Raw genomic sequence first — 13,467 nt, 5'->3', positions numbered from 1 at the left:
AGCCAGGGTTAGGATTAATCTATAATGAGAAGGGAAAAAAGAAAGATTCAATAAGTTTTCTATGTTATAGCTAGGGTTACAGTCAAGCTTTAATGAGAAGAGAAAAAGAAGAACTTAAAAGAGAGGAAAGAGAAGGGAAATATTTACAAGAAAGCTTTCATGGAAAGCTTGTTTGCATAGGAGATGAAGGAAAAGAGAAGACATATCTTGCTTGAGCTTGAAAAGGATAGGGTAGGAGAGGTAGAAGAGATAGATTAGATATGAACCTGCAAAAAAACCCAAGGTATCAAGGTTAGGACATTCAAATAATAAAATTGGTGCGATGGTAAAACAAGTGGGATTAAATTCTCTAGGCTATGCAATTGAGCAACGTTTTACTTTTTTACAGTGTAGCAACATTTTTTCGTGTTATGCACACACAAAGTTCTCTTTCTCTTTATGCATATACGAGAGATCATAAGTTATGAGCTCTCTTTTTTGCATAGCCCATGCATAAAAGAGCTATCTTTATTATTGGGATCAAGGTCTTGCGCTTATGTATGTGTTTTGTGTGTGATCAACCTCTAAAGGCTAGTCTATATTATGTGTGTATGTAGTAAACAGTGATATCATAGGCCATACATGTGTCACTACCCTATTATGTGTGAATGGGTCAAAGATAAGTCTTTATGCCTACAAAAGCAATGAACGTGGTGAAGGATTCATAAATCAATCAAATCTATGATCATTGTGTTGCGCAATCTCACTATCTCTCTCCTTTGAGCTTTGTTACATGTATATATGTCTCTCTCTCTTCCATAGATATGGACATCTTCCACACTCCATAGTTGGTATGTTGATCAAAAATCACATTTAGTATCAGAGCTTGGCTCTCTGAACTCTGTCCACATCTTACAACGCCACCTTGCCGGCACCTGCTACTAACATCCATCTCTCAAGGCCCACCGCCACTGTGGCCATCACCACATGAATCGTCCTTCTAAACCTCACTTTGAGCCACCCTTTGGGTTGACTCTTTAGTGATTGGATCTCCATTTACGTCGCTCTTAGACCTCAAGTCTGTCAAGGTCTACTTCATCCTATGATGGAAGTTCTGCTCTCCAAACCCCTCATACAATAAGCTTCTCAGTGTGCCATTCTAGCTCCTGAGTGTGCCGTTCTACCACCATCTACTTGCCATCACCAAAGTCCTCAAACCTGTACAAAAGCGGTGCGCTGAGTTGCTGAAGGTTCAATCTTCAATTATTTCTTCACACCATGACTTTTACAAGGGCAGGCTCACATCCTTATCATCAGCAAATTTAAGGTTTTTAGAACAAAATGGTAAAATCATTTAATTAAAGTCTGTATAGTTCAACAAAATTCTACGGCTTTTCAAAATATTTGTGCATTTTCTTGCATTTCCACTCCTAGTCATCTTGTAAGGAAGATAGACATTGCCCTTTGAGTCAAAGAGGTAGGACCCTTTCTCATAGCCATGAGCTCTCATATGCTTATAGACAAGTTCAATAGCCAAGGTTTTCACACTTGGCAAATGAAAATCAAGTTTCACTTGATGAGAGAGAACTTGTGGGGATTGGTTAAAACCAATGAAGGTACTTCTTCCAGTGCATCCAATGAAGGAGAATCTACTAAGGGGAAGTCACCTCAAGAGTGTGCTAGAGATAGTGCGAGAGAAGAAAAGTCTTACGGCATCATTGCTCTTGGTCTTGGTGATGATTACCTTCAAACATTTCTGATCTTGAATCACCTTCTGAAGCATTGGCCAAACTTGATTTATTGTTTGGAGCTAGTTCTAGAAACTCTAAGCTTTGTTTGAATATTACTTTCTTAAGACTCAACTAGATGAGGAGTCTTGAGACTCAACTAGATGAAGTTCAGTCGCCAGTGTGCCGTTGTAGTTCTTCTCAAAAGCATGGCTAAAGAATATGACAATTTGGTCACAACCTTGATAGTATTTTATGATCCATCCTTGGAAGGAACTATCAGTGCCTTGTAGGAAGAAGAAAGAAAGAAGAAACAAAGATCAACTGGAGCTACCACTGACAAGAGTTTGTTGCAAAGTTGAAGGGATCTTCCATGGCTTGTACCTACAAGCAGGTCATTCAATGAGAGGTACTGCAATGTGTCAGTCTGGGTATGGGTAAGAGAATCCAAAATTTTCCCAATTAATGCGGCTATTTGCATGGCTATTTGTAGGGCAACAACTGTGCTAATAGCTTGTGTATAGCCGTAGAAACAGCTATGCCACTATCACTTTGTGCACTACTCTCTCACTACTTTCTCTCACTATTCCACGGCTCCCTTGTTTGGCTATGCCGTCATTCTATTGAAGTGATTGGCCTCACCATAGAAAACACTTGTGGAAAAGTACTTCAGCAAGATGTATTTTGGATTATCGATATTGGAGCATTTAGGCATATGACTAGTGAAAAGAACTAATATTGCTCCTTCTTAGCTAGTAGAAGATCAAAAGAAGGAAAAGTTTTTTGGATGAGTTTTTTTTTCATTTTTTTTTCAACCTCTTTTTCTTCTAAGCTCCTCTTCTTAGTTTTTTGAATTTGTAGCCTTTATCCCTATGTACTTCTTTGTGAGTTTTTCTCACTAATGAAGACAAAAAGCACATGTCTCTCCCTTGCAAAAGCCACTATGTAAAGAAAGAAACGTAATAAAAAGATCATATTGTGCAAACTACTTCTTGGTCCAATGCTAAAGACACCTTTTTAATTTGATGCTCTTTTTGCCTTGTTAGACAATGGTTTTTGAATTTTCTTATTTATAGTTCATTTGGTAGGTACAAGTTCTACGATTACTTGTATCTTCTCTCTATTTGATACGCCAAGGGAGAGAATAGTGTTGATGCCGTGAAGTTGCCAAAGCACATTTTCATGCATTTCTTCGATAATCATTAATTGTTTACATGATTATCCTATTGTATAATGGTCTTATTTTTTCTCAATAGTATATTCTTTTGTAGTCCAAATTTTGATACCTGTGCATGGAGGCGGCTTATGTTGGAGTGAAGACAGAGGTAAAAACACCCACAGATGTAGTAAGTAAGCAGAGATACAAAGAAGCATACCACACAAAGTAGATTGATGAGAATGAGTGAAGTAACATGATAAGGTCACACGTGTACACTGTACTCACTCATAAGAGTGTGTACATGTGTAACCTCCTAAGGAGGGAAAACGTACCTCGGCCCATTATTAGCCTATGTCCACATATCACTACCATATAAATAGCTATTTTTGAAGTGGATTAGCAACACATACATAGATGTAGCACAAGTAAGTAGAGATATAGAGAATTATAATATGATGAGAATGAGGGAAGTACAAGTAAAGTGACATGATAAGGTCACTTACACACCTACTCAATAATAAAAGTGTTAAAAAGACATGGTAAGGTCACTTACACACTCATAAATAAAGTGTGTAAGTGACATGATAAGGTCACTTACACACTCACTCTTAAGAGTGTGTACACACGCTCGCGAGAGAAAACCTCCTAAGGAGGGGAAAAGTGCCTCAGCCCATTGTTAGGCTACATCCACACATCACTACCATATAAAAGACTACAAATCCGCCCCTATGGTGATGATGTGAACATGTATCAAGATCATGTGATTTATTAATCCCCGAATAGAAATAAGGCGAAAGCTTTGTAACTTCTCTCGTGAGAGACATGGTGAACAAAAATTTGCCACATTATCGTGTGTAGAGACATAAGTAGGCCAATCTCTCATGTAATAAGCCTCTCTCTGACATAATGATAATGCACCTCGATGTGCTTTGTGCAAGCATGAAACAATGGGTTTTTTGCAATGGCAACCAATGGGCTATGGCTGTTAGTGAAGATGGAGGTGTGAGGGACTACTGTCCAACATCAAGATCTTCCAAAAAGCATCTGAGCTATACATACTCCATAGTCATTATAAAAGCTATCTTGTACTCAGCTTCACAGCTCGAAGTGGTCACCATCAATTGCTTTGCTGAGCTATGATATACATGAATCACTAAGATGAAAGCGAAAGCTACTAGTGGACACTTGCGCTTCATAATATCTAGTCCAATCGAAGTCACTAAAAGCATGCAGCTGAATATCATTCCCCTTAAATTAGAATAGCCCAAGGGATTGAGTGCCCTGTTAAGTATTGAAAAACTTGCATGAAAACTTGCCAATGCTTACTTCTGGGATTGTGCATAAACTTGCTCAACTGGGAGACCCTAAACTAAATGTCTGGCCTTGTATTGCATAGATATACGAGGCACCCAACAACTCGTTGATAAAGTGATGCATCAAATGGTTCACCTGCATCCTTGAGACTGAGCCTAGCAATTGTCTCTTGGTGTAGCAAAACAAACTTAGTTTGAAATAAAATGTCCTTCTAACTAAAGCCAAGGTACGCTGTATGCCAGGATGTCCTGTCGATGGTGCGTCATGGCACTCAAATAGGATCCTTAACTTAATTTCCAGCATATCCGGCATGCAAACCTTATCATTTCGGAATAAAAGACCATTTCGAAGAAAGAATTGGTTGGCTTTTTCTTCCACCAGGTTTTGATCTACTTCAAAGTTGGACCCTGATTTAGCTAAATTTCAATATTTTCCAAAGAAAATATCTGTGCTACATTTTTCCCTGAGTGAATCGTACAAGTAAGAAGTAATCTCAGTGAAGCAAAGTTCATTAACTTCACCAGTTCGACTCAATGCATCAGCAATGCGATTTAAGCTACCTTTTCTGTCTTTAATCATAAAATTGAAATCCTGCATCAACTCAGCCCATCTCTGAGCATCGAGTGCATCATCTACAATTATCTCATTGATAGGCTGATTTGTGGGCTGAAATTTGAGCCAATTTTCACTTGGTATGGGTTGGTTTGCAGCACACTCATTTTCTCCACACATATTTGTCCCCAACATTGTACAACTGTAGGAGTGTTCCAACGATGTCATGTGAGCATTGTTCTATGAGTATACACAAAGTAGAGATATCCCTCAATTAAAGGTGTCCTTATAAGAGCACATACATCAATATGAATCAGACAATCCGTCTTTTTGGAATGATGCCCCTTCCATCTTGCCCAAAATGCATCCCTCACATACATGTTTGATAGGGGCCTCGAGTTATGGAAACTATAATACCAACTCTTGCCTTTTAAGAGGCAAGAATTGACAAAATTTAAGTGACCAGCCAATGAGGTGATAGCTGAAGTGTTGAAGGTGTTTGCCTAGGACCAAGGGATACTAGGTTCAAAACCCCCCTTGGTGCTTCCTCGGTGGCATCACCTAAAGGTGGATAATTAAGTGTCTATGGGCAGTGAAAAATCAGTAACTACGGGAGGATCTTGGGCCTAAGTCCAGTTCAAAAAAAAAAAGGAAAAACAATTTAAGTGACCAAAGTGGGAATGCCATAGCTTGGAGTTACTCATAGCACGTGTGGTAGTAAAATGAATAATCATTATCTGTAAATATTCCATACATGTCCAATGTATGAATCCCATGGCTTAGATTACTGTGGATATACCACAATGTATGAATCCCATGGCTTAGATTACTGTGGATATACCGCAATGATTGTCCATCACTCCAATCATGATATGTGTGCCTGATCGACTTAGCAAATCTAACCACTAGCGTGGATTACCTAGCACTGGTAAATACTAGCAAAACAAGTTCTTTTTAATGCCTAGCATAAACAAGACTTCTGAGAGAGTGATTGTGCCACCATTTGCAATAGTAATCACAACCTTATCAACTCCTTTCATTGGATATGAGGAGTTGTTTGCACATGTGATTGTGCCTCCTTCAGGAGTAGACTCGAGGGAGGAAAAGAAACCTCGTTGAGAAGTGATTTGTGCTTATTAGCACTACTATCAAAATACTAGGCATGATGTTATGTCATTGACATATCATCATCATGAACATAAGGTTCATGACTGCAGTGCACAATGAATGCCCAATCATCCTATGCATACATCATGAACATAAGGTTCATAACTGCCGTGCAAAATGAATGCCCAATCATCCTATGTATAGTTCACTTTCAGCATTGGTGTGATGATGCATTCATAACCATGCTAGACTTTCTCCTTCTCTAGCGTTTTTCTTTAATATAATGGCATGGATTTTGATAATAGAAGCATTTTCTTTTCTTCTTAGTCTTTTCATCCCCCTTCTTGGCATCCTTGCCACTAGAAGACTTGGTCAATTTTACCTTTGTCTTGTAGCCACCCTGAGAGAAGGCTTTGTCTTTACCTTTTTGATTGGTAGTGAATGCTTGATCTCCCACACACACACTAGTTTGGTTTTGTTGTGATTGCTTTTCTTGCAAGAGAAGTGTAATCAACTCATCAAACATTAGGGCACTGGTTTTCCCTTCATCATAATCGAAGTGTGGATGCAAAACCCTAGTATGAATCCAAAAACCATGTGAGAAGAGTAGACACAAATGAATTGTTGGATAGGTCTCATCAATAAATGTAAGCTTCTCTCTTTGAGATCTTTAATCCTTGTGAGAAACTCATCCATTGAGTCTCCCTCATTGATATGCTTGGACTCTTCGTAAAGTGTAGCAAAGCACATCCTAAGCTTGCTTTACCGTTTTACATGAGAAAATATGAGTAATAATGCTCCTTTTCATGGAAAGTGCCACCTATGCATCCCTACCATCCCACAGGTCGCTTGTTTCACTGTGAGGTGTGCGGAGGCGGATGCCACAATTACATCTATACTTGTATCACCATCCGAAGTACATGCACTATCATGTGCTAGCAAGACAAGGTGTGCCTCAAGGCCAATAACAACATTCTAAAGACCTCTGGAAACTAATACTTGACACTTCATATAGGACCACAACGGGTAGTTGGTGTCCCATCAAGTTTATGCTTAGCAGAAGTCATTCCAAATACATCACTTCTTGCCATTTTAGTATGCAAATAATTAATACATGACGCATCATATAGGGTCACATTCTAAAGCCCTTTGGCAAACCAATACATGACACATAATATCCTTAGCAAAAATTATTCCAAATATATCACTACATACCATATTTTTAGTATGCAAAAAATGAATATACAATACGAATATCCTAACAACTTGCAAGTACGGTCAATGCCCACTAAATACAATTGAAGAGGGATGGAAGCAGATCAATGATGACGAAGAGACTTGCAAAGTTAATGAAAAATGGTAGAGTATATTGTGTAGAAATGTTATTGGCAAGGATACAAAAGTCGATGATAATGATGAGGATGTTGATGAAGCTGTTGATGTGATGTCAATGATGACTGAGAAGTGGTGATGACTACTCTGTAACACTTACAGCATATGCACACAATGTTTGCAGACCTAATTTATGATGTTACATTGCAAAAAACCCAAAATCAAATAGAAATAATTTGAATTGACACTCCCTCTCGGGATGTCTACAGACACTTTCTCTCGGGATGTCTATAGACACTCACTCTCGGGATGTTTGCAAAAACTTCTCGGGATGTCTTTAGTGTGCGAATGGGCCACAAAATAGCCCAAAGTCACAAAAGCTTTGTTAACTTCATTAAAAGCACACTATAGGTATACCTTCTTTACCTAAGAGGATAGGTCAATCTAATACAATCAAAAGAGTAGCTCGAGGAGGTGATGACGAAATAAAACGAGAGAGGTGTGACCTAAGAGTTCACTTGCTTGGATACCAATTGTTATAGTAGAGACAAAGGTAGCAACACACACAAAGATGAGAAAGTCAGTAGAGATAAAGGAAAGCACACAACACTCAAAGAAGTAGATTGAAGAGAATGAGTGAAGTACAAGTGAAGTGACATGATAAGGTCACTTACACAATCATAAGAGTGTGTATACACACTTGGGGAAAAAACCTCCGGAGAGAAAAAGTGTCCTTGTTCATTATAAGCCTACATCATATATCATTGCTATAGATGTCTCTTAGTCTTTGCTTCCAAAGGTGTTACAACTAAGGACAATAGTACCAATGGGTACTTGTGGTAATTTAAACTCGAGACTACCCATTCAAAGACTTAGATAAACTTAATGAAATAAGGTTACAAAAAAGCTTTTCATTGGGTGAAGCCTATATACCAAAAAGTGTGAGATTAAAATTATCCGAAATAAAGGTGAAGCTACATCGACGGCCAACATGCCAACATGTGCATTTTATTTAAAAAGAATATTTAGGCTTCTTGATATTAAAGTATTTTGAAAAAGGGGTCGACCAATTTAAAACTAAAAGATAGAGACTAATGAGGTGTTGCATTGAAGTTGTTTCTAAGGTCAATTTGTTTTTGAAGGGGAAGAAAGAAAAGTGTATATATATCACATGTATTTATGGTATTTCCTTGATGAACGAGGAGTGTGAGAGTCAGGCTAGTGAGTAAGGTGGTCAATGTGAAGAGGATTCTATTGATTAGGGTGTTAATAGGAGAAATCTAATGGAATTTCAGTCTTAGGAATGAGGTGGCTACTTAAAAAGCGAGAATTGTGTCGTGTTTATATTCAAAGGCTCTCAATGAGGAATTGAAAAGAGTGAATTGTATGCTTTCTCAGTCAAGAATTGGAGACAAAATAAGGAATCTCTTTATATAATGACTTGTGAATTATTGTATTCACTATGTGAATTGCTGTAAATTTAGAAGGTTGCATAATGGGTACCAAAGGGCTCCGCGACACCGGGAGGGAGGGGGGGTATTGTAGGGCTTGGGAGGGTGGGAGAGGGGGACCACATGAAAACCCTGTATAGCTACACATGATTCAAGGGGTATTTTAAAAATCCCTTATCTACAATGTTCATCAATCAGAATTCTCTCATCCTAGAAACAAATTAAAATACTATCATCTTGTGAATTGGGAAGTATTAAAACTATCTCTTATAGGCCAAATTTATAGAGTTTCACTTTTTTATTGAAGATTGGTCTTGTAATTGATCCATAAAAGAGGATTTAATAAGAAAAATGGTGGCCAATTTTAATGATTTCCAAATTCTGTGAAACTACTTTAAGGTGCTTTATTGTCATGTATCTATACATGGTAAAAGCATTAGGGAGAATTTGGGGTCTCAAAACGGCCTCCTAAGGAAAATGGAAAATACGGCGTGGACTAATGAGAGAGACATGCTATAGTTATAGACATACCATCAAATTTTGAATTTTGTTTTTGAGAGAAAATTATATCTCCCGTATCTTACATCAAAACCCTCTCATGTGGGATGTCATTGAAAAGCTCTTGAAGAGTTGATTCCAAATCCATTATCTTTGAAAAAATTACAGCTGCTATGCTCAAGGTCAAGTAGTCGACTAGATTTTGAAGCAAAGATGACATGACATTTCTTAGAGGGCTCTTTTGAGACCTTCCAAATCTCCTAATGAATCATGTACCTAGAAAATTTAAATATTTTAAAAGTACTAAAAAAAGAAATAATGCAATAAAGTGTTCAAAGAGTCATATGCCTAGAAATTTTCTATTATTAAAAGTATAAAAAATAGCATGAAATTTATATGATAGTCTTACTTTTGATTATGTATTTACAAAGTTTTTTGTTTGCAAAAAAAATAAAAATCACATGAAATTGTTGTAATAGTCTTACTCTTGAGAAGAAGTATGTAAAAGCACATATTTTGAGTTGATGGAAGGTACCTACCAATGACTTAAGTACATGCTTAAAATTTAATACATATTTTCAAAGAAACAAGGTATAAATAGTTTTTTAAAGAATATGTGTCTTTATGACAACTCTTAAAAACTATGTATCGTAATTTTTTTTGACAATTGTTATTGTTGAGAGTATCCTTAGAAGGGTTTATTGAAACTTAAAAGGGAAATGCAAATTTAAATGGTATTTTTAACAAGACTAATGTTAGAAAGTCCCTTATGATTTTTTAAAGCAAGTCCATAATGATCATCAAAACTCCTAGTATTGAACTTGCATCTATCTTATTTCTGGGTGAAACCCCAAAGTGTAGTTGATTCACATTGGGTTCTAGTCATACAGATTGTCTAAGTTCTTAGCTCAATTGTTTGTGGGCAAGAAATCCTTTTAAACCTTAATTCAAACATAGAATTAAACCTTGAGTTTTTAGTGTAATTGCTTGTAGGCATCCAATTAAACCTTAATTCGAGCATAAATTTGCGGGATATGTTAATTGGATGGAAAGTGATTCATCGAGTGATTACATAGATAGCTTTCCCATCCTTAACTAGAAGGTAGAGGAATCAATAGTCTCTCCAGTTTTCTTTTTGGTAATATTTTATGGAGATTCTTCTATTATATTCTTGATTAAATCTTTCTTTACCTTGGTTGCCATGTGGCTAATGCTTTTCTAGGTTAAAAAACCCTTTTGGATTTTAGCATCTCAAGCATAGTTCTTTAGACTCACTATTACTTAGGGGAATCCAAAAAATACAAGTGATATTTTACCTATTGTGTGCTTGCACTTAGGGGAATTCAAAAAGTGTAACAGTTATTTTACCTATTATGTACTCAAATCAGATATAAATGTTTTTGACGTGGTGTTGGCACATGCATGATCCTAAGGGCTTTTGAAACAATTTGGCTTTACCATTTCTAAAGTAATGAAGTATGTATGCCATACACGTGAACATGGTGGTTACCACACTCATGCAACATTAGACTGCATACTCGTGGATTGGCTCCACCTTTATCGTGGGTAACACTAATGTGAAATTTGGTGCCCAATTAGCATCACATTGACTTTGGATCATTGGAGAGCTTAAACTAAAAGTTACATTTCTCCACCTTCATCATGCTTTTACATTGGCGCCTCGAGCTTCATTGGCCTGGGATTAAACACTATTGAGATTTGTTTGCCTCCTATTCCATGCATGATTCTTCTAAAAGATATGGAGGGTCGTGGTTAATCTAGTGAGCTTAGTAGTGATTCAATTGTGACCTTTATGCTGCTTTTATGTGCAAACATTACCCCTTCATGGTAATTGGGTGTGTAAGTGTGATTGTCTTCCACAAAAACAAAAATATTGGTTCTCTCGTGAGTCCTAAGTAATGGTTTGCAAGTTTTATTGCCATTATCACCTTCCACAAAGAAATGTTTTTGAGAGTACTTGTTACAGATGGTCTTGATGCAACCAAATTTCAAGGCCAATCTTGATTTGTAGCATAGAGGTGGTAATTATTACTAAGCAAGGTTATCAATGACATCTTTATAAAGGAATATCAATTTCACTAATTATGTCAATCATTTGACATCACATGTGCATGTTTATGTGCAGATTGAGTCGTTATTGTGATACCAATAGAGCCATAGTAGAGAAACATTGGGAGACAAGGTTAGAGGTAAAGGGGGAGATGACTCCTTCAATGAGGATGTATCCATTTTTAAAGGGTTATCTAAAAGAAGGCATATTTCTAATCACATTGTTTAGCTCTAGAGATAAGATATTTAAACCTCATAGAGACTCAGGGTCACCCTGTCTATGAAAAATTGATTGGCAACCAATGTGTGCAAACATGGCTTCTCATTAGGCTTTGTCACTTTCAAGACTTATGCATCTTCCAAGACATGGTCTCCATCGGATGGTTGTCTGACAAACTTTGCCATCGGCAAATATTTGACATGGCAAGAAAAATTGGCAAATATTTGGAAGGGTGGTTCCCTCTTCTAACCCAAATGTTCTCTCCAACTGACCGGGTGGCTCTCTTGGAGTCCCGACATGGCATGAAAAACTGGCAAAATATTTGGAAGGGTGGTTCCCTCTTGTGGTACTCAAGGATGCGAGACTAAAATTGGTGCTTGCCTACATCTCCAAAGAGATGTGCGTTGTAAAAACGAACCCCTAAAACCGAGGTTTTTGGCACACATGCATGGTGTTTCTTGTTCATTTGTTGTATTGGATATTTGGAAGGGTGGTTTCCTCTTGTTGTACTCAGGGATGTGAGACAAGAGATGTGTGTTGTAAGAACGAACCGAGGTTTTTGGCACACTTGAATGCACATGCATGGTGTTTGTGCTGATTGTTGTGGCTCATTTGTTTTGATTGGATAATTTGCTCATGTGTAGGATCAATTATTGATGGAGCAAATTCAAGAGCTGAATCGGAAGGTAGGCAACTCTGAGCTCAGACTACACTGGTATTTAAATGCTGACAACTACGTTCAAAATCTTGCACTTTGTGGGGGAAAAAAAGAGAGATTGTTAATGGGATATTAATAATGATGCAGGAAAATTATTTGCAAGTGGAGAACAAGAATCTCAAGGAAAAAGTAAGGTTTTGATGATTTTTTGTTTTGGGGGGGGGGGGGGGGGATTGATGATTTTTTGCTCTCCCAGCTTTCTTTACTTTTGGACTACTCCCTTGCCCTCTGGTTTTGAATCGATTGCATGGGGATCAGTAAGAGAAGCGTGTAAATGTAATGGGTGTTTGTGCATGGGCTTCAATTATATGCCGTTTAGCACGTTCTTTCTCTGAATGATGCCTTGAATTTAAGCAGATTAATGAGTTACAAAGGACTCTAGGGGCTGGTCAAGCTAATGAGGGGACTGCAAATGGCGAGGATGATAACGCACGTGTGGCAAGGACGCTGGCGATGGCACCTTTTAGGGTGCAGCCAATACAACCAAATTTACGAGATTCAGGCAACTCTGTGACATCGTTACACTTAGGGTAAGCTTGCCTGCTATATATGGAGATGGAGATGGGGAGAGGGAGAGAGACAGAGACAGAGAGAGATAATAGTTCTGCAGCTACTAGTTAGGGTAAGCTTGCTTGCTATATATGGAGATGGGGATGGGGAGAGAGAGACAGAGACAGAGAGAGAGAGATAATAGTGTGTGCAGCTACTAATTACGTTAAACCATATGGATTATCATCATAAAAATAATTAACAGTTCGTGATCTTAATATTATATTTGTATTGTTTTTCTCTGATCACAGGTTGAGCTAGCCGCAACGCAACAGAAATAACAAAAAATAACGATGATGATAGTAACGGCCTCTGTGTCGCCCACTTCAATTTAATTGTATGGCTAGATTATCGATAAAAATCATCAAAATCTTCGGATTGCTATGGACAATCATCATCAGTCATTACCCCCCTTTGATGATATTGTATCATATCTCCGCTTCTTTCTTCTCCTTTTTTGAAAATAGCTGCCTCTTTGGTGATCCTCTCGTTATCTCATTATATATGCAGGTTTCTTGTTTTGTTCATATTATTGCTCTAGAATCTGTGCGAATTAATGGCGATCAATTCTTAAATGAACTCTGAGACCTGTTGATCTTATCATCGTTTCTTCTGTGCATGGCCTCCTTCGCAAGCACGTTGCGATTAGATCATTGCAATTCAGGCAACCTTAATACGTGCTAAGTTGATCGCAATTTAGAAGGAATTCTCAGAAATTTGAATTGCTTACCGACTCCTGATGAGAACCTTGCTAGCGTGTTGTTTTCGCGCTAATGAAGCTTTTTCCACCA

The 13,467-nt window shown here is 37.7% G+C and overlaps 1 protein-coding gene across 1 annotated transcript in view; it reads left to right on the top strand.

Moving 5' to 3' along the window:
• Window positions 1–13,158, top strand: part of LOC147616378 (MADS-box transcription factor 23-like) — a 35,952-nt gene extending 22,794 nt beyond the window's left edge. Inside the window, exons 5-8 of the mRNA XM_086777444.1 lie at window positions 12,054–12,095; window positions 12,215–12,256; window positions 12,485–12,657; window positions 12,928–13,158. Coding sequence (XP_086633570.1) covers window positions 12,054–12,095; window positions 12,215–12,256; window positions 12,485–12,657; window positions 12,928–12,937 — 267 coding nt within the window. The 3' untranslated portion in view covers window positions 12,938–13,158. The remainder of the gene's footprint in view (window positions 1–12,053; window positions 12,096–12,214; window positions 12,257–12,484; window positions 12,658–12,927) is intronic.
• Window positions 13,159–13,467: the final 309 nt, after the last annotated feature.

The sequence above is a fragment of the Cibotium barometz genome, chromosome 38 (assembly GCF_041138505.1).
Source record: "Cibotium barometz isolate CiBa-2024 chromosome 38, ASM4113850v1, whole genome shotgun sequence".
NCBI lineage: Eukaryota > Viridiplantae > Streptophyta > Polypodiopsida > Cyatheales > Cibotiaceae > Cibotium > Cibotium barometz.
Note: the sequence above shows the minus strand (reverse complement) of the source record. Positions and strands in the feature narration are given on the sequence as shown.